Source organism: Haliotis cracherodii, unplaced genomic scaffold (genome assembly GCF_022045235.1).
Source record: "Haliotis cracherodii isolate W230 unplaced genomic scaffold, xgHalCrac1.p SCAF_2, whole genome shotgun sequence".
NCBI lineage: Eukaryota > Metazoa > Mollusca > Gastropoda > Lepetellida > Haliotidae > Haliotis > Haliotis cracherodii.
The window spans coordinates 10,395,408-10,422,041 of NW_027266275.1; the positions used below are offsets into that span (position 1 = coordinate 10,395,408).

The following is a 26,634-nucleotide window of genomic DNA, read 5'->3' on the forward strand; positions in this document are numbered from 1 at the left end:
CTAATTACTACCATTCCTTATCATCTTCCCATATCTAACGGGACTCCATTTATGCTGGAAATTAGTTCATAATATGATGCCAAAAATTAAATCACCAAGAGCGTCTATTTTTGACTCTGTAACAAGTAACCTACTTTTGCTGTTTAAATTTACTTCCAAACTTTGGTAATGGCTTGGTACTAGATAACTAGCTCCATCAGTTGATTAAATTTCCGGCTATTGCTGCTAACGTTTGGATCGAGTATAAATGTGATGTAAAGATGTACTGAGTCTCATCTAATGAGTAACTAGAACTTTGTAAGTTATATTTGAAGTGCTGTTACGATACATTATAAGTCAAGCTATCGCAGATATGATTCGAATATTTTCTTTAAAACCCCCAGAAAATAAGATTTTATCCAAAAAAGTTAAATACCATAATTAATGATGCGTCATGTTCAAATAAGTGATTTCCCCAAGAAGTATAGTATTTGGCTCGGTTGTCAACAACAGCGTCGTGTAATACAAATGACTAATGGCTATCATTTTTAGCGCATGCCAAAAAAATTAAAAGTTTTTAGGGGGTGGTTCCTTACTCGAACAATGTAAAACTTTCACTTTGACTCTGATATTTAAAACCGCATTGGGTTACCAGTGCTCCTGTGAAGCCACAGCGACGAACATAGACATCAGTTTCTTTTTTAAATTAAATATCATCGGAAAATATCTTCAATAAAATGCCAAGGACTGTTTACAAGATCATAAAAAAACAAAAGACAACTTAAGTTCGAATCTCATACGTTGACTCGTCTTCGGAGATCAGCATGTTTTATCAGACAAGTATAGCAATGTAGAGTTATATCTTGTTCCAAACCGCAAACCTGTACGTTTCTGAAGCACATTGTTCAGCCTTAAACATGTGTTAAAACCATATCTTGAAAACTGATCATACACTAAGTCAGTCGTCCACTTATGAATAAAACTAGGAAGTATTGTGTTTCACATATTTATTCATCATTGGCATACTCAACGCACTCATGTAGAAAATTACAAATTGTTTTGAAAATATGACTCAAATGTCTATGCTCAATGCAAACATATCAATATGGCTTCATACAGGTATAATGTAAAAACCATATACATATCAACAATATTTTTTACACTGTTCCAACATTGTGTACGGGAAGCTACAACGTACAAGATCATTCGGACAAAGTACAGCACTATATCATTGTACCACGACGGTACTACAGGTAGGATATCATAGTAACAATACAATATGTTCCTTGAACACACTATCATCAAATACAAATATACTACTCAACCTTTGATAGGGATATCGGTATTATTCCATGATACGCCAAACTGATCACGTATAATTCGGATGCTATTGGCCAAGAGTAGCTTCCACATCTCCGTATTCCTGTCAAAAGGTCAGTTATATATCTCACCGATGAAACAAACTAAACAATATTCAACAGTTTGCTGGACAGATATTGCAAGTCGCACGCTACTGGTCACCTGGTTCAACCAGCGGTGCCTGTGGACATTACTTAATTTCAAGCAGTGATTCTGAAGTACGTGAAATGTCTGTCAAAGTTATAAAAATGTACTACAAATAATGGATAGCATCTTTATGACATAACGAAATCTCTACTTTAGAAAGATGTAGTCATATGTAAAAACGGGTGTTCTTTAACTTCTTTGAAGTAGTATGCTGATGGTAACGAATAAGGGAACAATGAAAAATATAGGGAAATAATCTTTACTGTCAGTACATTTGAAATAGCGTGCATACAAATTCAACACGTCAGAATCAAAAGTTGTGTTTGTTTGCATTGCTTCAAACGCATATTTGGTAGACAAGGTTGGGGACCCATGATAACTTTACATGTACATATACAACCCATGCAAGCATTACTGTGTCCCAAAACTAAGTGATTCATTATTACGTTCCATCAGTATATATACTGGTATGTTTTTGTCACAATACCTCACACAGAGTTTACTTATATTTTAATGAAAGTTGGAAATGCAGCTGTTACAGAAGACAATCAAATAAACACTACCCAGATGTACTCTACAACCTCCCACATGATGCCACATACGAAGTTACAGGACAACTATACATTGATGGATATCATTTTCACAATAGATGTGCATTTTTACAAATGATACGATATGTGGACTCGACGAGATCTAATTACATTACGGGAAATGTGTCATATTAACACTTTCATTTTGGTGACGATCATCATGTTATATCATACAAGCACTAATTTCTTACTGATACGCGATTACGAACAGATTACTACTATGTGAAACAACAGATAATTGATTTTCTTCTCATTGTTGAATTCTCAGGCTTATGAAAATCGGGCTGTAATCAGGAGGATCAAAGCGGCTTCCCACTTGAACCTTTCACCCTGTCCTTTGCAACCTCAGCACAAAGCATCTCAAATTCAATCAGTTATTGCCCGGCACTCAACATAGGATGTCGGAGCCAAATGTCTAACAATCACAAGCAGCGATCAGAAGAGGACCCCCTAACTCAAACATGTCCTCTTGATTAATACTTACTCTTGTGGTGGGTTCCAGAACGGATCGAACATGGCCATCAACACAATGTGTCGGCCAATAGCGCCATGTGATCTCGACGGAGGATGACTCTTGGCAAATTGATGTGTCAGCCGTGATGTAAAGATAGCAACTGTGGCAACGAGCATCCAGATAAGTCATGCAGAATGTAGTTGTCAAGGTTATTTCAACGTGGACATTAATTGGCCATGGTATTGGTCAAGAACACATGAGAGACTTGACTGGAGAACAAGTAGTTTACTTTCAGTTTGGTTAGGCAGATAGTCAATAGTTGTTAACGATTAACCAGCATGTTTGTTGTACCACTTTATACTATTTAACGATTTGCTTGCAAACGTGTGTGTGACCGATATAAAAAACTCAAAAGAAGTTAAAAACACCCGATCCTTTCATATTACTATAGTTAACCTGTCATGACAAATTAATATAGTAATATGAAAGAATCGGGCATTCTTTGACTTCTTCTAACCTCTAATCACTTCATATTTATCCCCTAAAACACACACCCCCCCCACCACCACACACACACACACACACACACCCACCAAACCCTTATACAATTAACAAATATGTCTCTGTTCTAAGAATCAAACATATCTGACACGAAACATGATAAAAAACGGCTGGACAAAAACATTTTGTGATCGTATCTTATCATTTGAGAAAAAACGTATACGGAGAACTATTTGTACCACGCAACAGTGATCAGCATGTTATATAATATATTTCAGTTTAGAGAATATGTATGCGTCTTCATAATCGCGAGTGGTACCTTTTGTAACGAAGTAAACAAAATATCCATGACAGAATAAAACCGACGAAGCCAAGCCAAATCTCTAGATATACATGCTAAAATATAACGATTCTCATTTACACTCTTTGGATGAAACAACTATGAAAACATCATAAGGCTGTTGTTTAAGGCAAACTGCACTTTCTCTTCAAACAATAAATCTATGATGCAGTTAAAATGACTAGTTGGTATACTTTGCTAGAACATGAAATTAACAGTGAAACCTCATTAACTCGAGGTCCTGGGCGATAAAGTACATGTCGTGATGTAGTTCGACCATAATGCTGATAACGATAACGAGGTTTCACTCTTCATGTGAATCATTACAAGGTAAACTATGCTTTCATTCAGCTATTCTTACTTTCATATCAAGTCATACTTCTAAATATTCAACGACATTAACTATTGTGTACAAATTAATAACAAATATATTCGCAGAAATATAATCATCAGTTGTGTTCAGCCAAGCAATTTTTCTATAAATTGGTATTTGTGTTCTCTGTTGAAGAATTAGTGTTTATACGAAGAAGTCCTTTTCGCACAATTTCACATTTGACATCGTTCTTTTATTACTAATGTGGTATATCACACACTCTTAATGTACTTGAACAACAGCGTTTGACCACCACATTAATGTCTCAGTGTTTCTAGTATGGCCTGTGCACAGAATCCCACAATATATAAAGAGCTGATCCAGCTTTTAGATCAAAGCGCAAATACATGGTCATACCCTTCACTGTACCACACACTTTGTTTCTGCTGCAGCTACCCGCGGCTCTGCTTCATCTGCAGGTTTCTGGGTATTTGTTCTACTCTGTGCCACCAACAGATCTGTTCTTATACTCGGCCTCCTAACATTCGGAGCAACTGCTCCGCAAGCATCACTCATCTTTCTCCGAATGGACATCATCCTTCCTCCTGTAGGCGACCCCCCTTGCCCAACATACGTCGGATGGACTTTCCTGTGTAAGGAGGGACTCATTTCGGTGGGGAGTTTAGCCGTCTGGAAGAGTCTGAAAAACACATCATCAATGTTGATGTTCTTCTTTGCAGAGGTTTCCAGATAGTCACTGCTGTCTTGTCCTTCCAGAAGCTTGGCCACCTCCCTGGGATCAATGACCCGGTCTTTTTCCTTGTCACACTTGTTCCCCACGACAACCATGGGGATATTAAGGAGCTTCATGGCCTTTCTGGTTCTGCACTGCCTCTTGCATTCCAGGATCTGTTCCTTCAGGCGACATACTTCCTCAAATGACTCTCGATTGTCTATACTGTATACCAGGATGAAGAGATCACCTAAAGATGAAATACATTTTGTAAGTGATTTAGTACATATAAATTTGCAATCACGAACGGTTTAGAACATCATAAAAACAATTATCTTAACATGGAACTACATAAATGATCAATAATCCAATACCCTTGAACATCAGGGGTAGAATAGGTCTTCATCAACCCATACTTGCCGTAAAAGGCGACTAAAGGGATTAGATGGTCAGCCTCGCTGACTTGGTTGATGCATGTCATCGTATCTCAATTGCGTGGATCGGTGCTCATGATGTCAATCACTGGATTGTCTGGTCCAGACTCAATTATTTACAGTATATATGTTTTTGTATGCACTTTATCTAATGCCATAAATATATCAATAAAGGTAACGTAAGTTAAATATTGGCGTCATCTTAATATAAGATGAATTAATCTAAGTGTGTCATCTTTATGTAGAAGGAAAAGTTCGAAGGTGCGTACCTCTTTGGTGAAACCTACGAGTAATGGTACGGTGATTTGAGCAAATCTAGGATTCAGATACACCGACAAGCGGTAATGACACAGCTAGTGAAGTATATACGCCGCCATGTCTCTATCATCGACTGAATAAATGTGTATTTCATAGTCTTAAGGTAAGGGATGGACTAAAACACAATAGGGGATGAGGTAGTGGGTAAGTTGGGGTGCTTGTCATTTGATTGTCGATTTCACAAAAAAATCACAGCTGATTGTATGATCGATTGAGATCGAAGCAGCGTCGATTTCAGTTAGACTTGACAAGTTTCTTCAAAATGGTTTATTGCTTTATATCTATGTACCCCTCCAACTTCCAGAACATCAAACATTTCAGTTAAAGCAGCAAGAAAACTACTCCTTTCTGGTGCTGTAATGTGACTGACACACACCGGCTTTTTCGTGCATTTTGTCTGTCAAGTTATTCATCGATTGAAATGAATACATGTAACTTCAGGCTTACAAAAGGAATAATATCAGCCAAAAAGCATGAAAATATATTATTCATCATTTGTCTTTTACGTCTTAATGTTGATTTCCTTCTTCTAAATATTTCAAGTAGTATCTACCGTCGCTATGAACATTGATCGCTACATGTACGAAGTAAATAGTTGTCATTTTTTAACATATCTGTATCAACTATAATAGCTCGTCTTTATTGACAACTGGCAGATTGCATGTAAATTCAAAACTGGAAATTTTTATCAGTTTCAGGTCTAGAACAATACCGCACATAAAATAAACCAACGCATACAAATCTTTCAAAAATATGTAATCTAAAACATCAAATGCAGACAACAATCAGTCTCGATGTTCTGCCGTAATAGATTTTATTTGGCGAAAGAAATATTGTCTGTACTAATATACAACTGGTAACCTTCTACTAACTAAAAGTTTCAATCTGCATCTGGTATAACTGATAAGCACATTGACTGTCATTTTACGTTCTCTCTCCAGACGGTGAACCACCCCATGTGACCCATGATCGGGATATTCTTCAGCAGATAATACATTTGCATTAGTTATTCCATGGACATCTATATTTAGGGTCCATGGTTATTCGATCCAAGCTCGGCCATTTTTTATTAGTTTGCATTTCCCTTGTCTATGAAATGAGCAAACAGTACAAAGCAAGAACATATAATATTATTTTCCACATGTTTAACTACATGCCACTTAGTCCCACATCAAATTTCAAAACATAGTAGGTTTATCTCCATTCTACCATGACGGCAATAACGCTTTGAAAACGGCGCTCTCTTGCAACGCGTACCAACACAGGCACACGGGTCCGCAATCTTAGAACATTCCGAAAAGTGGCCACAGGTGGTTATATTGTAACAACTATTACTCAAGTTCAAGATTAAAAACATCATAGTCGTGAGTAGTTCAAAATAAGTGTTCAAAACACATAGTTTTTCAAAAGAATTTGACAAATAACACTCCAAACCTAGTCCAAAGACAGATGTTATAATTTCTCCCTACTTGTTATACACTGTTGTACACTGTGGACTGACTTAAAATTTTGCGAGAGGTCATTTCTTGGAAATCGAACATGCCATCATTTCTATTGTAGGGGTGACAGGTTGTAGAAAAAAGGTTTTAAAATGCTAAACCAATATATTTCTACATTAAACTTTTTGAATTAACATTCTACTATATATTCAACATGTGTAAGTGTTATTAGTTAGTTACCAGTTACCCCCAGTAAACAATAATAACATCCAAATAAATGCCTCTCCACCCCGAACTTGGATGTGACAGAGCTTGACCTACATCACGGTTACTCACACCTCGCAGCTGTCAATGGCTTACAATCTTGTGTTTATATTCTCCGTTGCTAGTTAAATTAAGCCCGATCTATGATGTGGTTCAACATTAACCTGTAGATTTACTGGGAATGATCGAGCCTGCTGGTACAATATGATTACCAATTGAACTGTGTATGACTGAAACGCCGCTTTTTACCCTGCAGACGAGCCGGACATTTTGACCCGAGGTAGGGCCTATCTCAGTATCTGAGAATGTGAATGGGACATTCGTGGCCCAGACATAGTGGGTCGTGCATGATTTTCTTAATTGTGTGTGTTATGAAATGAATTTCATCAAGTTTGACTTCAATGATGTTTGGGCATTGTTTTCGTGGATATTCGAAAGTGTTTTCTGGGTGATGGACTTCAAAATCCTCTTCTGCCAAATCCTTATGATGGTGGTTGACGGAGATAGCGACGAATGTCGATCACAAAAAGGTTTGTAAATAACATGTCATGAATAAAGTTTTTTCAAACAATTTTTATAATGTTATATTTTACTTTCATTGTTTCAATGAGAAAATAGCTTAAATTGTTCCCATTCTGGTCACCATAGAACATTTCCCTAACAGTTTCATAAACATTTCATCTGTATGCAAAATATATGCCTTCGTTAAATCTTTTAATGTCATCATCGAAGCAGTCAGGGTTGTGGCCTAGCCAACGCTCAAAACACCCGATATCAAACTACCGTATTTCCTCTATTTGATGCTATGTCGTCTATTAATATCGCGCGAGTCCTTGACTCGGCGTGTATTAGAAACCTGGCTGGTATTAGAGATCCAGCGTGCATTAGAGGAAATATAGATACGTTTTACAGTTCATATGGGGCTGATCGATCGGCAGCCATTTTCTGTGAATCGATATGTAGGCTATCCATGTATTCATACGCACGTTTCTTGTGAAAAGGCTTAATATATTTGAAAGGGGTTTCAGTAGCAAAAAGGAGACCTCCTTTTAACCAATCAGAATCAAGCATTCATCAATGTTATGGTAGAATGTAATATAACATATTAATATGGTATAGTTCAGTGCGGGGCACGGGTGGCACAGTCGTCTAAGGCGCCGCGATTCGCTGCGCAGAGTTGCGTCCCTTGGGCACGCCAGAAACCTATGATTGTGGGTTCGAATCCCGGTTCGCCCCGATTATGTTTCTAGGTTTGTCAGCACCATAACCGTGCTTGTGGGTTTCACCGAAGTGGTAAACGTCTGAGACCTGCATCACTTGGGCCTTTCCTCCCACATTAAGCGGACACGCCATGATACAACTCACTCACTATAGTTCAGTGCCTACATTATTGATAGAATTATTGATTTCTTTTAACATACGATGTAGTTTATTATGATACTTCAGCCGGATATAGAGAACACGACAATATGCAAATATAAGTAAAGAAATACATACTTGAATACAAACTATTGCCATGAGACCACGGGGTCTATTAACAACACCCTCCCGCCCCGAATCAATATAACACTTAAGCATCAGCCACGAATACATGACAACATGGCGCTTTTTGACAGTAATTTCCCTTTCATTGCTTGTCATGCAACAAACGTCAGCTTGACAGAAATGAATATGGTTTCCCATCACCTTGACAAGGAAATGAACATCTCCCCATCACGATATTCCCTTGCCATATAAGCTATTAATGTAATTACATGTTGTTATTGGCTACAACGGGGCTGTGCCCTACAACCAGAAGAAACACGCCATATTGATACACAGATATGTTCCCGGAGAGACAGATGAGTTTTCATATGTATGAAATATTGCTCTCTGACCAAAGTAATTGACATGCCCTTCATTCTTGTGGCGTATACTGTAAGAAATTACCCTGCTACCCAAACATTCGGCTGAGAGGGGACGGTGGAAGCTTTGTTGAAACTGACAGTGTTTCCCAATGGAACCCCTGAACACTGTTAACGTTATCAATACTTGAGTTCATGTGGAGGTTAGGGAAACATAATGTAAGGCCACTTTCCGGTATAAGGCGTGCAGTGTTTGTAAACATCAGCGTAATTACTTTGGTGTCTTCAAACTTGTTTACATCAAATAGCAGTCGAATGATGCCAGTCGCCCCTCACGTCCTCGTGTTACTATTTGGAATAATTGCCCGATAACCTGGAACTTGCGTTCATTATATGTTTGTTTGTTGTTTTACGCTGCACATAGCAATATTGCAGCTATATGACGGCGGTCTGTATATAATCGAATCTGGATCAAACGATCCAGTGATTAATATCATGAGCATCGATCCGCGCAATGGGATACGATGACATGCATCAACCAAGTCAGCGAGCCTGACCACCCGATCCCGTTGGTCGCCTCTAACGACGAGCATAGTCGCCTTTTACGGCAGGCATGTGTTGCTGAAGACCTATTCCACCCCGGATCTTCACAAGGTCGTTCATTATATGATAAACATGTACCGTGAAATGCATGTATTTGAACAAATTGTGGCCTTTACCATTTCATACAATGTCATGCTAATGAAATGAGATGAAACAGTTTACGCTGTTATGAATGCATGTCGAACGAAGAATACACTCCATTAATTATTGACCTTAAGGTTTTGTCGGTCTTCAGCATTACCGGATAGGAACCAGCATGCTCTTGTTAAGCTTAATAATGTCTCTGACAATAGTACAAATGATATTTTGACAATATAACCATAATTACATATAATACAAAATACCCGCCCAGCGTGACCTAATTGTTTGGTACACATCTTAGAAAATGAGGTCTGAAATGAGAAAACTGCAAACGAGCAAAGAGTAACTAAGGTAATAACGCAAAAAGGTTCATTTTCATAATCAAAATCAATTTCAAATCGTGCTTGTTATGTACTATTTTCTCGTTAGTGGTAATCTGCCTGGTATTATGACCTTGGTCAGGTTAATGAACTGAAGGAACGGATTCATTGCTAAGTCGGTCAACTTCCTTATTGTGACATACTGGCAGATGGCGAACACTGTTCAAATAAATAGACAATGCATTGATATTTCGATGTAATAATCGAGATTCTAAGCTTTGTGTCTGTTTATCATAATACCTGAGAGGCCTCGCGATTTAGTCACACAATACTTCACCATCAAATAAAACATCAGGAATTTTAATGAAAAAGGGCTTGCAAAAAACGATCATTTTTTATTCATTTCTGTATATGTGTCACATGTAGGTTTTACGGGTTCAACCATTCGCTAATGTATATGTAATGACAAAATGACTACCAGCTTGAAAAACCTGGGTTGTGGACTACTTGCATTTAGTATTATATATATAATACTTAGGTATTACGTTTACACACAGACACACACACGCACTCGCATACATTGATGAGTTCTTCACCGAAACATTTTGGTTGTTGATGGATGATGCTACATCACAAGTGCCAGGTCATTATTCAGAGACTTAACTGTGCGAGAGGATGTCTGCCGTTCTAAATTAGGCACAGAGGCATATTAATGCACAATGGCTAAGCAGGTGAGGTGAGGTGAAATGGGTTTAACGTCGCGTCCAAGATGATTGCACGTGTATAGCGACGTGCATGTACGTGTGTGTGTTTGTGTGGCTGCTTTTACTAGTCCGGACTGATGCCGATTTATAGTGCTAGCTCACTGAGAGCCGCAGTTTAACATGAATACCCCACTCAGACACAGTATACTGACTCCGAGCCGACCAGACCTTGTTTTAGCCCCTTAATGCCGAGCGCCAGACAGGGTAACATCAAGTACCATCTTGTAACGTCTTTTGGTATGACGCGGCCGGGGATCGAACCCCGGACCTTCCGCTCTCCGGGCGGACGCTCTACCACTAGACCACGGAGGCAGTCTGGCTTAGCAGGACATGATTCTCGTACAAGACTGAGCGTGATAAATACAACACTCATCCTGATTTACATGTGGTACAACGTTTGTTTGTTTGTTGTTTAACGCCGTACTCAGCAATATGCCAGCTATATGACGGCGGTCTGTATATAATTGAGTCTGGACCAAACAATCCAGTGATTGACATCATGAGCATCGATCCGTAAACTGTTTCATCTTATTTCATAAGCATGACATTGTATGAAATGGTAAACGCCTCGACTAGACAATACTGAAAAAAACTTGACATACATTTCATGGTACATGTTTATCATATAACGAACAACTTCGCGAAGATCCGGGGTAGATTAGGTCTTCAACAACCCATGTCGCTGTAAAAGGCGACTATGCTTGTCGTTAGAGTCGACCAACGGGATCGGGTGGTCAGGCTCGCTGACTTGGTTGTTGCATGTCATCGTATCCCAAATGCGTGGATGGATGTTCATGGTATCAATCACTGGATCGTCATATAGCTGGAATATTGCTGAGAGCGGCGGTAAGCAACAAACGAACAACAAAAACAAACCAACGGACACTTTTATCCGTGCGATACTTATTGGTTCATATTGAATTCTATTTTAAACAATGATATGTACTAACATTTCCATGGGCATCAAAATAAAACCATTTGTGACTTATTTGACAACTGAGGCCGAGCAGGCAGCTTCGCGTAGGTTTTCTATAATATGGAAACAGACGTTGTGATTTGCCTTATTCAAATAACACACAACAAGTAACACCAACGAAAATCCTTCTTGACAGTTCCAGAAAACGGAAGGTTTCAATTGTTATCTTCGGACACAACGTCGACATCGATGAACACTCCATTTACAACGTGACAACATCGTAATAATATGATAAAGGTGGCTGTACGACGTGTTACAATATATCTACCTGTATTTGTGTGTATTTTATATTCAATTCGTAACGCCGTGAAAACAGTCCTCCTCACACAAATACAATTGCGTTAAAGCACGTTTCATAACATAATATTGCTAACAGTTACTAACTGAATTGTTTGGATGGATGCAGGTGGCACGTCCTTCCAGATGTCACTAAATCTCCTTCTCTGAATCTCCTAGACACCTACGTAGGAAATCATAGGCACGGACGTCGTGCAGGAGAGCACCTTCAGTGCAAGATTAAAGGGTGGGCTTAGTGGGATTTAGTGGCCCCTCACCAGGAATGTTTAAGCTCAGACCACGCGGGGTCATCACAGCGCTAATGACCACAGTAGTGGAATCTGGGTGTCCAGACGTAGGTAGTTGAGACGTGAGGACGCAATTATCCTTCATTTGTAGAGGTGACCATGGCTTGCTTCTGCTCAAAGTATTAGTTTGTTTAGTATAGTAAACAGAGGCAGTATTCAAGGATGGACTATTTCGTGCTGTTTGGACACAGAAAACAATAAATGTTTTTTTATTTTTTTTATTTATGATGAAACTGTGACACAAAGAACTTTGCTACTTGTTTGATCTGAGATAAAAACGTATTTGCATAATATCCTTTCTTGTTTAAGAAAAAAATATTCACAAAATTAAAGATTAACCTGCATTTTAGCATAATATGAAATTTGGTGTCCAAATTGAAGAAATAGGGTGTCCTAGAGATAAGAAAAAGAGATCTAATTAATAACATTGTCCTTGGATAAGGAAAAGGCTTATACTGAACAACAAAAGTTCCTGTGACATTGAATAAGACTTAACGCAAATTTATGTTTTTTTTACCAAATCTGAAACAATTTCGGTTTGCAACAGATAAAAGACTCCTGTAAGTGTTCAAATGGTTTAATTTGCCATACAGACTTCAGAAAATGCGTGATTTCATAAAAATACATGAACATGCCAAAATGTCAATTTACAAATCAATAGCGTGTGGTCCACCTCTGGTTGCGATGCAAGCAACACATCTTCGTCTCATGGAATGGACCAGGCGTCGCACAAAGTCCTGTGGGATATCTGTCCATATCTGCTGGAGCATGTTTCGAAGTTTCTGGATTGTCTGTGGAACACGTGGTTGACGTCGAAGGCGCCGATCCATCTCATCCCACATGTGCTCAATTGGTGAGGGATCAGGGGAGCGAGCCGGCCTGGGGATGACATTCACGTTGTTTTGTTGAAGCGAATCCTGAACAAGTCGAGCAATATGAGGCCGGGCGTTGTCATGTTGAAAGGTAATGCCTGGGTCATGACGACGCAAAAACGGTAGAACAACAGGGCCCATGATCTCGTTGCGGTAGCGCTGGACATTGAGATTTCCTTCTGCGACTATAAAACGGGTCCTCTGTCTTGCTGTAATCCCACCCCATACCATAACGCTGCCGCCCCCGAACCGATCTTCTTCCATGACACAATGATTGACGTAACGTTCACCTCGACGTGTCTTGTCGATTACTGGTTACGCGTGGCCTGCCACTCCGAGGATGGTCTCTGACTGCATTCGTCTGTTGCCAACGTTGCCATAAACACCAAATGGTGTTTCTGTGGACGTTGAATTGTCTTGCAACATCACGTTGACTCGATCCTGCTTCAAGCATACCAATGGCTCTCAGACGCTCATTTTCGGACAGGCGTGGCATTTCGTAATGTTGAATAATTGTGTAATTTTGTTGTTTTTCTGAGTGGTTGTTGTCAGCACGATGCTAAACAATGCATATGGAATACCGTTAACGCACATGTTTTTATACCCATTCATGGGTAATGAAATGCATGGGGTTTGCATAAAAGTCAACTTTTGCATGGAATGCATGCTTTTCTGTAGCAGTTGCGTTGTTGTGACTTGATTCCATACATGTACTACAATATTGAAAACCAAACTTTACTTGTTTGAAAAATACACGAAAATATTGGTTTCACAGGAACTTTTGTTGTTGAGTATATTAAGAAAAGAATTTTCTGGAAGAAGAAAGATAGAGTCCTAGAATAAGAAAAGTGGGTCTTCGATTAAGAAACAGTGTCCTAGAAATAAGAAAATTAGTCTTTGAATAAGAAAAAGATCAAAGAAAAAGAAAGCGAAGATCTTAAAAAAAGTGTAACAGAATAAGATGAAAGAGCATAAGAAATAGTGTTTTAGTTTTTTGGTGATTATTTTATCATGAATATGATGACAAAATGCTTTTATCACAGATTTAAGCTGCATTGATCAGGAGTGCCGTTTAATGATACAAATTAATTCACTGTCGATTTGTCCACCAACATATGCAATCAAAGGAATCGGCAAGGTCATGGAGAGAACCGTTAACTACTGCAATTAAGTGGAAGTAGTTCTATGATAGAGATTGTCTCCTTCGTTGTTGTGAACAAATTAATTTTATACACGTTGCAGAGACGTCGAAACGAGGCAACAAGGCCATTCCAGTAAAACAGTTTAATCTGAATTTCAGAGAAGTCTGCTCATGCGATTCATGATCAATGTTTTAAGAAATGATAACCTCAAATATGACAGAATCGTAAATTAAAGAAGTAGGCATTTACATAAGATTTGTTTTCAAATCCCAAAATAGTCCCGTTTTCCCAAGTTAGAATAGTAAAGAGGTACTTGTCTTTTGTCTATTTAATAACTGTTTTAATGTTAGATTGCTGTCTTCGAAACGCTTCGACTTAGAGCCGCTGGTTTATAAACCATATATGCTCAGAATAGAACTGACATTTTAGGAAGCAAAATTAATTGTAAGAAATATATACACTTAATGTATCTCAAACTGGCTGTATTAGAGATGTATTATTGAAATGCATAAACTTCACTGTGTTGTGAATACAGCTCAGTGAGTGAGTGAGTGAGTGAGTTGTGTTTAATGTCGCTTTGAACAGTATTTCAGTTAAAGCATGGCGTGTTGTGGAAGGAAAGCCCGAAGTGATGCAGGTCTTAGATCTGAATCAGGAGCATAAGAGAAATAATGTTTTAATCAGAACTTTTTTTCCTTATGAATATAACGTATGATGGCCTTTCTTCACGTCCACCGCCGTGATGTAGTTGCTGGAATAGTGCCAATAGCGATGAAAAAAACAAAACTCAACTCCTCACTTTAATCATAAAGCACAGGTACACTTTCCAAAATCGACCTTACCCACCGAAACCGCAAAGCACAATAAATTCATACATTGTACTTGCGCATATTGGTATGACCGTTCCCCAAATAGAGTCTGACAGGACTGAAGGCCAAGCACATTAACACAATGTGACCTATACTGCCGCAGACTGATCAGGGGAGGGTTAGACAAGGTTAAGTGTGTAGCCAGCATTAATAACGTCACGTTCGCTTCCTTTGTGTCAACCGTAGGGAAGAGAAGAAGCGCAGATGTCCTGGGTTCATTTGCATATACATACCAGGGATATGACTATGGCACACTACTCATTACAAGGTTTGTCTGTCTTGTATCAAATGCTTCACAGTACCATTGCTTCAATCTGAATACACCCTTAAGTCGAAGTCCAGGGACAACATATCGAGTTAGCTTTCAGCAAGAGGAGTAGCGGCATACGTTGTTTGCATTCCCTTACCATAACCTTCAAGAAGACTGGTCCCCCTATCGATGAATGTAATGTGCGAAAATAGGACAAACCAATCAGAATGCGCGTATGACTTCAAGTACTTCGGCCAAAGAATCCCTCGGAATAATGTTTGATTTTACACATGTCTTGCATTTAAACATATACCCAAGATACAGTTTAATGTGTTCAATCATACTGTATACTACTGTAAGTCCCGATGTGTTAACAATAGCATCGGGAATATATATGATATATGGGGGATGGATACGTGAATAATTACTCAACGCGCTGACAATGTCCGTTTGTGCTTAGACGGAACCCAGTCGAATGACGTTGTTCGATGCCCAATATGCGTACAATGTATGAAGTCTTCTCGGTGCCCCTCCGTCGTGATATGGACGGAATACTGGTAAAAGCTGCGCAAACTCATGTATGTTGTTTGACGCCGCACTCAGTAATATCCCACCTATATGACGGCGGTCTGCAAATAATCGAGACTGGACCAGTCAATCCAGTGAATGACATCATGACGTCGAACGCAAATAGGATACGAAGACATGCATCAACCTCAAGTCGAGCATGACAATCCGATCCCGTAAGTCGCCTCTTACGACAAGCATGGGTTCCTGAAGACCTATTCTAACCGGGATCATAACCAACTAGATGATACGAATTCTACAGACGCCATGATGTCGCATCGTCTTAAAAATAGCTTCGGCGTTTCATGCCTATGAATGCTGTCATCCCCGACCTTCTGTCATGCTATGGCCAATTTGTGCTTTTCAACCTGTTCACCTTAACTTAATTCCGTTTTGTATACACGGATCATTATTTTATTTGGGTGTCATTCCTTTGTATTATTTTCGAGTTAACGGAATAAATTGTCGATAGGTCATAGATTAAAGAAGCGCAGTGTCGCTATATTCATTGTGTAATGCTGTGTAGACAAATTACATTTTCATGGTTAGAACAAAGTCTATCAATAATCTAAAAAATAACATAAATATATGCTGTCATTTATGCAGGACACCCTTTCAATTACATAAGGGGCCTAGGGGTAGACCCCCATAAGGATACAATGTGTGGAGGCCATTACATATTTTAACTTACGAACCCTCGACATTTATACATACGTATTCCCTGAAAGCGGATGAAAACAGCGTGTGCATATATTGCTTTGCACTGGTTCTGTGATGTTAGACGTAATGTTTTCTGTCCAGAAAAAATACTAGTTCATCGGGAATACAACAGGGAGTTGGCAAATTGAATTCAAACACCACATGCCAGGAATATTCATTCTTCGGTAGTCCTATCCTGAGATGCATCGCCTTTGTTTGCTAGCACTTAGCTAATGTCGATATCCAGGCATTTAGCATTACGCGGTAGTTTTGGGAACTCGTTATACACAAGGTCTCCTCATACCACATTGGTGCTGCCATACCTAGAAACATAATCGGGATTCGAACCCACGACCATAGGTTTCTGGCTTGTCCAACTCTGCACGGCAACTTATAGCGCCTTAGACAACCGGGCCACCCGGCCTCTCTAAAATATAAGGTCCAACCTTTCATGATTCTTGATGGTTAGAAATGTACACATTCTGCAAAATATTATATAGTTATTTTTTTTTATCCCAATAGGATATGTATTATCATTTAACGATGAAAATGAAGAAAGGACGTAGCAACCAGAAGAACTGGGTGACACACGCCCGTTCATGACGTTGACGCAAACATATGACTATATGGGGGCAAATTGAAATGTCTTGTTTGAAAAAAGAGCAGCAGCTGGAAACGCCACTGTAGGCGCCTGAACTAGGTCAGTAGGTTCCGAGAAAAACAATAAGTCCTTTGTAAAGCGTCGTCGTGTATTACACACAATCACTGGTACTCTTCAAGCACTTACGTGCACGCGTCTTTTTGGGTTTACATTGATTTTGGCTACTTCCGAATTTATAAAGTATTTATAACTATATATTTGTACTTTAAACTGAAAAAAAGGAATATGATCCAGAACTGGCAATTGGTTGTAATCCGGATTTGGCCCGCTTGGCTTTGATCAGGCTTAATGCGCCAAGCGTAGATATGGTCATGTAATATCAAAGCGAGACAAATTCAATAGAATAAAGTAATATTATAGAATAGATCACTGCACACATGTATTTTGAAGTTTGACGTCTTGGCGTAATATAACCCGACAGATAAAAACAAGATACTTGCTGTAATATTAAAATAAGACAAATAGAAAACCTAGATAATTCATGCAATATAATGGGTACGTTTTCTGCAGGATAAAGCCAACGGATAAAAATGGTACAAATTGGGGTTATACCCGGATAAATATGCAAATATAATAGGTCAGGTTGGTACTACTTTCAGTGTTTACAGACGAGCATGGAACCGCCTTTGTCTTTTGACAATGGATTCAGAATTAACCATCAAGAATACGGAGAAATTACTCGGATGATTACAGGTTTCATTTGAGACTATTTTGACCGTTGTCACTATCAGACTGACATTCTGGGGCGGTCAGGTAGCCTAGTGGTTAAAGCGTTCGCTCGTCACGGCGAAGACCCGGGTTTGATTCCCGACATGGGCACAATGTGTGAAGCACATTTCTGGTGTCCACCGCCGTGATATGCTGTAAGACCATACACTCACTCACTGATGTAATATGTATATTTATGAACACATTTTAGGAACACTTGCAATAATATCATCATTAGGAACAAACACGCCAAAGCTCCCTATATACAATGCTTATTCCTAATACAGGATATTTACCATCTCAAAAGAGCTAGGAAAATGTAGCCTCTAATTTCACCGCTCGTTAACATTGTTGTCCACCTGTATCATGACTAGCAAACTCAAATGTGCTGTCTGCTGTATGTGGATGTAACCTACACCTTATAAGTATATCACATGTCATGTCCCTTAATGTGAAAATATTTAACAGCACATACTGAATTGAATAAAAAAATATTAATTTAAAAAAAATAAAATATTTACCATCTCAAAGCACACCCGCTTGATGACATATGTGTACATCACGAATATATTAGTGAAAACCTTGATATTATGTCATTAAGATATACATGAAAACAAAAGCGTTACAAAAGATCGGTGTATTTTGTAGCGTATGCATGGGTCAATCTTATTTCGAAAGATCTTATCACATTTGATTTTCAAGAACACTTGCACTCTCGGAAGGTAGGTAAGAAAAGAAAGCTATAACGAACCAAGCTGAAAACTTAAAGGCAAAGTGGCTAAATAATGTAAAAATCGTTAACACGCGGAGCCGCTCAAACATGGCTTCTGAAGCGGCAGCTTGGCGGCAAGTCGAACTTGTCGAAAACCTTCATGCCATGCATCACTCGTGACCTTGTAAGTCATGTCCAGTGTTCGCAGCCTAGATAGCCTCACCCTACACTACAATCCATCATGCTTAGGTAGTGCAAACACCCAATTACAGCTGTGTATGAACAGAACAGCGGCCAACTGTCAACAACATATTGACTAGACAGTAGAAATTGATATTTCACGTCTCATCAAAGAAATCAGCTGTTTATATCATATGGGTGTTTGGCCTCCTGCACATGTGTACTCTTTGTTGTGGGATAACGACAGGAGACCAATGTCATTTGATAAGATCACATTAAATTAAACATCTGCCTTCGGATTCATTTTCGATGTCGAGGGCGCAGCTGACATATTTTTTTCAAAAATGAGAATATTGATTGTTTTCGAAATTTGTACTTTCTGTATATTGTTGCTTGTAAATTGTAATATCTCGTCAACTGATAGTAAATGGTTACAACCTTTTTCACTTTAGTCCATTTTACCTTGGATGAGTGTTACTCGAGTTTATTATATTCAGTAATTTGAACATTAGGTAGTTAAGACTAATGACATAATGAACTTTAAATGCTGGTAATATAGTATTTATTATTGCAAAGTCGTAACCGTACCAGGATCCGCTGAACATCGCCCGATTATGATCCTCGGTTTGTAGGAACCATACCCGTGATCATTAACACACAAATGATGTTTAAGCACAAAGAATTCACAGATGACAACTTGTTCTCACAGTTATATCACCGCTTAATTCTTTGTTTTGAAGTAAGGCGTGTAACTGCGAAAGATAATGTCAAAACCCGTGATTTATTTTCAAGTTTCAGATAACGGATGCAATGTTATTGGAGAATGATTAAATTAAATCAAAAGGAAATAGTCATATGATCATGTCTCACCTAAAAACAATTTTGGATTTACAACATTTACTAGTATATGGAAGCAGACAAAATCTCATGATTTTTTCTTTGTACGTCAATATATTTAGTAGCATATGTAATGTAGGCCTTGCATAACACACACTGACTGTGCTGCTCTAGACAATTGCAACAAAAAATTGCGTAATATTTCAGAATTGTCGGCTTCTTCTATTGTTGCTTTATATCAATGTCAAATTAAGAAGACGTTCCATTTAATGTCATCTGAAAGTCAATGTAATAGTTCTACGTTGGTTTCATATCTTGAACCTTGATAGCATATGCGCGACGTCGTCAACGAATCTTGTACTTTTGACAGATTGTGAACGTATTCCAAATCGACATAGATATTGAACGAATATTCACGCTCGTGCTGCAAAACGGGACTTGAAATTACGTTTTCCTCACCAAAGCACGACATCTCAGAGGCTATTATATAACCTTATTCCACAATTTAGCTGCACGCAAGTTGATTAATGGCAGATAATACAGCTTGTGTGACAAATGCTGCCTATAATATTCGCATAAAGCCTGATTGCATTAGGAATCAATTTCACATCATCTTCACATTTGGTAGTCGAATTGATTATTATTAATCCAATCTGAATTTCTTTTAAACATATAAATATAGAACACTGTCCGTGACCCTTTTGCCCTAAGGCTTCATTCTTACTATGGGTTTTCGTTGTTAGATGTCAGTACCGACATTTTTCAGCATATTCACCTTATTTTACAGTTAAGTGAGTGAGTGAGGGTTTACACCGCTTTTAGCAATATACCAGCAATATCACGGCGGGGGACACCAGAAATGGGCTTCACATAATGTACCCATGTCGGGAATCGAACCCGGGTCTTCGGCGTGACGAGCTAACGCTTTAACCACTAGGCTATCCGACCGCCCTTTTAACAGTTAAAGATACATACCTTTCACCAAACAGGACATTTGTACGTGACTTATTTGCTTCCAAATGTGACCTAACCACAAGAACGTGACCAGTGTGAGAGTGGGGCGGTGTAGCCGGTTGGTTACATCGTTTGCTTGTCACTCCGAACTTCCGCTTTCGATTCCCAATATTAGGCCATTTTGTCCATCCATCCGCCGTGACATATTGAAATATTGTTTAAATGGCGAAAACAGTAGACTGCATCAAGGATTCATGTGAGTGAGTGAGTTAAAATCTAACGCGACATCGGCAATATTACAACCATATTGTGACGACAATTCATGTGAAATAAAAGAGAAACATGATGACTTTAACACTTTTAGAGAACGGTAAAAAATAATGAAGCCCTACATGATTAAGGAGCCATTCACGTTCTCCCTCATCAAGGGAGCAGTATGCCATTACCACGTTGCCTCTAACACCGTACCTGCATCTCTTTAGTGCATCTCGCAATGGTTGTAAACGCGTGTAATTGCGCAAAACACTAGCACATACTCAGTCGTATTAACATGTAACGTTTAAAATAAACTAAGCAAATGTATGTCATGATTACTTCCTACTTTTCTACTTTAAAGATTTAAACTTAAATTATTGTCTTGCATCCCAAAAAGCGACAAAATCTTTTCATAAACCATAAGATTACGACTACATGTATATTATAAGCAAGTATTTATGAATCACTATCAAATAGTGATGATACAGGTTTTCGCGAAAAGGTGATCATATCCTGCTCCTACAGAAGCAGCCGTCACAAGCACATAAAAGTTTCACCAGAACAAACACAGGAACATATACTACAAGCCAACATAAGGAATCAGATACCATTTTTGTCACCGATGAGTCAATTTTGGCCCTGTCCTCCACAGTAGAAGGGAATTGGCTATTAAATAAATAATATAATTATTCAATTACTATAAAACAAAGCAAATACAGCATATCACACTAACATATGGAGCGACAGATTTTCTCAAAACACACAGTTTACACGTATTGAATCAGTGAGTGAGTGAGTGAGGTTCCACGCAGCGTTAAACATCATTCAAAACAAAATGGCGAGGCATACGAGGAACATGCTTCAAACAATATAGCCGGCCTCAGAGCGAGCCAACATTTTAACTCGTATACAATGTATACTGCTTAAGGAGTAAGCATATCCCCCAAAACGTTGTGTTCCTCATAAAAAAGAAGTTGACATCCCAAAATTCTCTCTCTTATGTGTATCCCTTTGTATAAAGGTCATTCAAAGACTTAGTGTACACGTTCTTCATCACCATACAAAGAAGCACCGGGTGTTCACGAAACCACCACTCGTGGATGAGAATGTACATGATCTTTTTGAGTTTGAATTCGTACTCTGACCGGTGATGCTTGTCCGCCTGTTATTCACTCATACTATAAATTTGTTCGAAACAATTGCAATACATGGTTGACATAAGGTAATGGCTGTTTGTGTCCATGTCATGCCTGAAGCTGGTAGTTTATATTCCAGATGATACTTTGCATACAACATTTAGGGACCCTACTTGCACAAAGCGATCTTAGCGCTAAGACTATTGTAAGCCTATGTTAAAATATGGGAGTTAGGATCATCTTAGCGCTAAGATCGCTTTGTGCAAGGGGCCAGTTCAAAAGGATGTCGGATGACAAAACTTAATTCCTTAAGTTTTGAGACATACAGTAAACTACGGTTATAACGAACACGTTTATAACGAACAGCCGATATAACGAACTTAATTTTTAGTCCCGGTAATTTTCTGTATATATGCTGTATATATGCTTATAACGAACTACGGTTATAACGAACCAAACTTAGTTCGTTATAACCGTAGTTTACTGTACTCCCACTTAATTGGGAAAATGTTGAATTCCGAAGGTTGGTTGCATCGTCTGTTTTGAAGTCTTGTGTTTGGCCCTGCTTATTCACAACGTTTATCGACTGAAGTTATTTATTTGGTGTTGAAAATCATTTATAGGGTTTTTATAGATCATATCTGCCATTCTGTATCACGCACTGTACTATAAGGACTTAATACAATTGCGGCGACAATAAAACCCAATCTTGTGGAAACCTGGATGCATTAAATGACAACTCCTAACGACATATGAATAAAAATAGGGTCGGTTTTGTTCAGTTGCTACATAAAAAGTTACGAAATAAGGTAAGTTGATTTTGTCGGATGGAAAACCTGCAGAACAATGCCCCCCTCCCCCAAGATATTTTATCCGACATCGAACATTTGAACTGGTTGTTCAGTTGAGCGCAATCAGCCAAATCACATTTATGTTAACATATATTTTGTCACATACTCTCAGTGGCAAGCCGTCATCTCTGCTCCGGATGTTGAGACAAGGATAAATAATGGCTAGCGTGAGATGGAGTCTAATCTGTTCTTATCCCCAATAATCACTTTTCTCGAAAGATCACAGAAAATGAAATTATCGATTTATCTGTTTTTGGGTCGTTATCGAGACATAAATCTCAGCGTCGTCTTTCCTAACAAACATTTTCATGTTGCTACATATTTATAAAAAACACTTTATCAAACTCGATTAAAAGTAACGCGAAGAGAATTGTATACATAGCAAGCTGACAGTCAGCGTTCTTAAATCGATCTACTGATACTGGTCGAGTGTCTTGTCTTCAAAATTACACGTGACACCAAATTTGTGTGAAAAGGATTTCTTTTGACATCCGAAGGCGGACAAAATGGAACTCGAGAAGATCCATACTAGTCACCTAACACCTAACTGTAGGATAAAAAAATCCAGGTCAAGGCTTCTGCTGGATAAGACAACTGGGGTGCACTATTAGCTATTGCGCACACGTAATCAGTAATACTGGTCTGTTTCTGTGAATTGTATTAAAATACAACATTATTGACACCACAGTTACACATTACCAGTTCCTTTACGGTTGACGTCATGCCAGGGTCTGTAGCCGATTATGACCCTTGGACCTTCAGGATCAGGATGTCCGTGCACGTTGGTTTAACCAGCGTTGTAACTGTCTACGAACTGCGCTGCTATGGGCAAGTTCGATCAAGTTGACGTCAGACGACACGCTGTTGTTCAATTGGAATACTTTTTCGGTGCGGCGTAAAACATTAACTCATTCACTTTACAGTTAATTATTACAATCTAAAGGTGAGGTGAGGTGGTGAGGTGAGGTGAGGTGAGGTGAGGTGAGGTGAGGTGAAATGGGGTTTAACGTCGTGTCCAAGATTATTGCAGTCATATAACGACGTGCATGCACGTGTGTGTGCGGCTGTTTGTACTAGTCCGGATGCCGATTTATAGTGCTAGCCCATTGAGATACCATGCCGCAGTTTAACATGAATACCCGACATAGTAAACAGACTCCAAGCCGACCAGTCCTTGTTTTAGCCCCTTAATACCGAGCGCCAGACAGGGCAACAACAAGTACCATCTTTTAACGTCTTTTGTTATGACGCGGCCGGGGACTGTACACCGGACCTTCCACTTTCCGGGCGGACGCTCTACCACTAGGCCACGGAGGCTGTCTACACTCTTGAAAGACACAGCCGAGAGAGATTACCGTCTTATCACCAGCAGACATTCTGTATTTCAATAATGCAGTGATACAGAAAGATTATCAAGTTTTAGGGAGCGATTGGTGACAAACTTGCAGTTAGTTTATGTTATCCGTAAAACGACAATACTTACGGACGAAGGTCGAACGCCGCGGCATTTTATACATTCTGTGACATCCTACCAGTTAAGCTAATATCACTCACCCAGGCTGCATCAGAGTGAATTGGACTATAAAGCCAACAAAAATGTTAGGCACAGTAAACTACGGTTATAACGAACACGTTTATAACGACTGACCGATAAAACGGGACTTATTTTTTAGTCCCGGTCTTTTGCTGTATATATGCTTATAACGAACTACGGTTATAACGAACCAAAATTAGTGGTCCCTTTGAGTTCGTTATAACCGTAGTTTACTGTAAAAACTTACCCGCGTGTTTTTCTCGCATTAAAATTGATTTGGTAGATTATCGAGACTGATTATTCTCTGGCGTTGACATTTTATATTCGACTATTCTTGTCTACTTCCTGATTAGGCTGGCTACAATCTAGGTCACTGACGTAAGTAAGGTATTAAAAATAAGTCACGTGTTCCAGCAGATTCTGAAAATCGTGTTACTTGTCATACTAATTCTCCTTTAAATGAAACAGGGATTGCTATTAGATAGTGAGTATGTGTAAACAAGAGTTGCTGCAATTTTTTTTTAAATCAACAAAAAAAGACACTGCTACTGTGCTATGACATTACCAAGGTAGTTTTAAAAATGACACCATTATATGTCCTTAGACTTAAGGCCCATCGCTCGCTACAATAGTCATTGCGGATAGCGCTGTTGCGGAAACACTGACGTGGAATCTTAAAGGGGCTCCCAGCTCGGACTAGTGAGCAGTCCCAGGAACTTCTAATACCTCTTTGTCTGGTTGCGATTCCTATTCGTGACAATGCGTTCCCAATTACAGACTTGCACATGATTACAATGCCAAGACATAGACTGGAAATTGGCTTCAACCAAGATTCATTGTCGCACTTTAGTCTCAGGACGCTGGGATAGCCTACAGGTTAAAGCGTTCGATCGTCATTCGGAAGACGCTGGTTCGATTCCCACATGGTACAATCTGTCAAGCTAGTTCTTGGTTTCGTCGTTATGTGAATGGAATTCCACCATTCACTCGCTTTGTCTTCAACATCATTCTGAATAATGAATTGTGAATATATATAAAAACGACAAAATTAACTCCATAATTAGAAGAAACTAAGCTAACGATTCCAAATATATAAAGAACAGGCTCGATTGTGCATAAACATTGTGAAATGTAGACACTTCAGACAAGTGGAAACACTTCTAGATCTAGATAGACATATTCCTATACCTGTGAAACCAGATCTTGGAGTGTGTTAGACAATGATTCAGGGGAACATGAAGTTCAGTCCATTTGGCTCCAATGAATTGAAAAATAACTCAAATTCGGGAATAGTCTATTAAATGTCAATACGGTACACGGCAATGAATACCCTGTACCCAACAATATCTGCTGTTTGTTATTGTTATTCCTATCAAAGTCCAGTCATGATGTTATGTATACAAGTTGACATTTTGAACGGGGGGGCATAACGGTAGGAGGAACAGCGCAAACACGTACGGCTCGTGATGCATTCTATACGTCGGCGTTGATTGACAACATGAGCTTCCCAGTCGAGGTATACAAGTTGATTTTTAAGGTGTATGGTTTCTTTCAAACTGAAGCATTTCCAAATGATGTCTGATGCAATTCCCTATTTTGATGTGGACCATATGTTCCCGTCTTTTTTAGCTGAACAATTGACTTGCTTTTGCATGTGTTTGTTACGGTGCCACCGTTGGGGCAGAGTACGCTCACCTTTTCGTAAACACCTGGTATCATTGCTATTTGATAGTGATTCAAAACACATGATTATGATATAGTTGAAATGGTACTATCGACTCAGCTTTTAGTAGAGATTTCTGTTGAATATGAAGAGGGTTTGGTCGATTTTATTGACATTTTCCCCGCGAACCCCGTATGATATACCCGCATGAATCTCCTGATGGGTACGTGCGTTAAATAATGTTTTATAATTAATATGAAGTTTGCATAAGTAATCGTCCAGATGCTGGGTTTCTGGAATATGGAGGTCAACAATTTTTCATCTCTCTGTGTAATTAATTTTCATCTCCCCCTTAATTAATTTTCATTAGGGCACCACCACGACATATATTTCAATTAAATAATCCCTTATTGAAAAAGCTATGAACACAAAACGAAAACTTTGGTCCAAGTACTTTCATCCCCAAACCAAATACAATTACGACAGCATGAAATACTTGTGCTGAGACAAAGAAGGGCACATACTTGTTTACGTCAGAAATGACGTCAAGCCACGTCGAAACCTATATCACTGACTTGACGTTTATTGCTTAATGTGGCGTGGCCGGAGAATTAAGCAATGGGTATTCACCTTCAATTGGACAGGTTACAACTTCGATAATTACCAATATAGATGCATGATCTTATGGTCGGCTCCAGGTT

The 26,634-nt window shown here is 38.9% G+C and overlaps 1 protein-coding gene across 2 annotated transcripts in view; it reads right to left on the bottom strand.

Annotated features, from left to right (window-relative positions):
* Positions 1-987: 987 nt before the first annotated feature.
* The window catches only part of LOC139468672 (GTP-binding protein Rhes-like), a 70,066-nt gene continuing 44,419 nt past the window's right edge, over positions 988-26,634 (bottom strand). For both annotated transcript variants that reach the window (XM_071250798.1, XM_071250799.1), the window contains exon 3: positions 988-4,666. In XM_071250798.1, the coding sequence (XP_071106899.1) occupies positions 4,104-4,666 (563 nt within the window). In that variant the 3' untranslated portion in view covers positions 988-4,103. The remainder of the gene's footprint in view (positions 4,667-26,634) is intronic.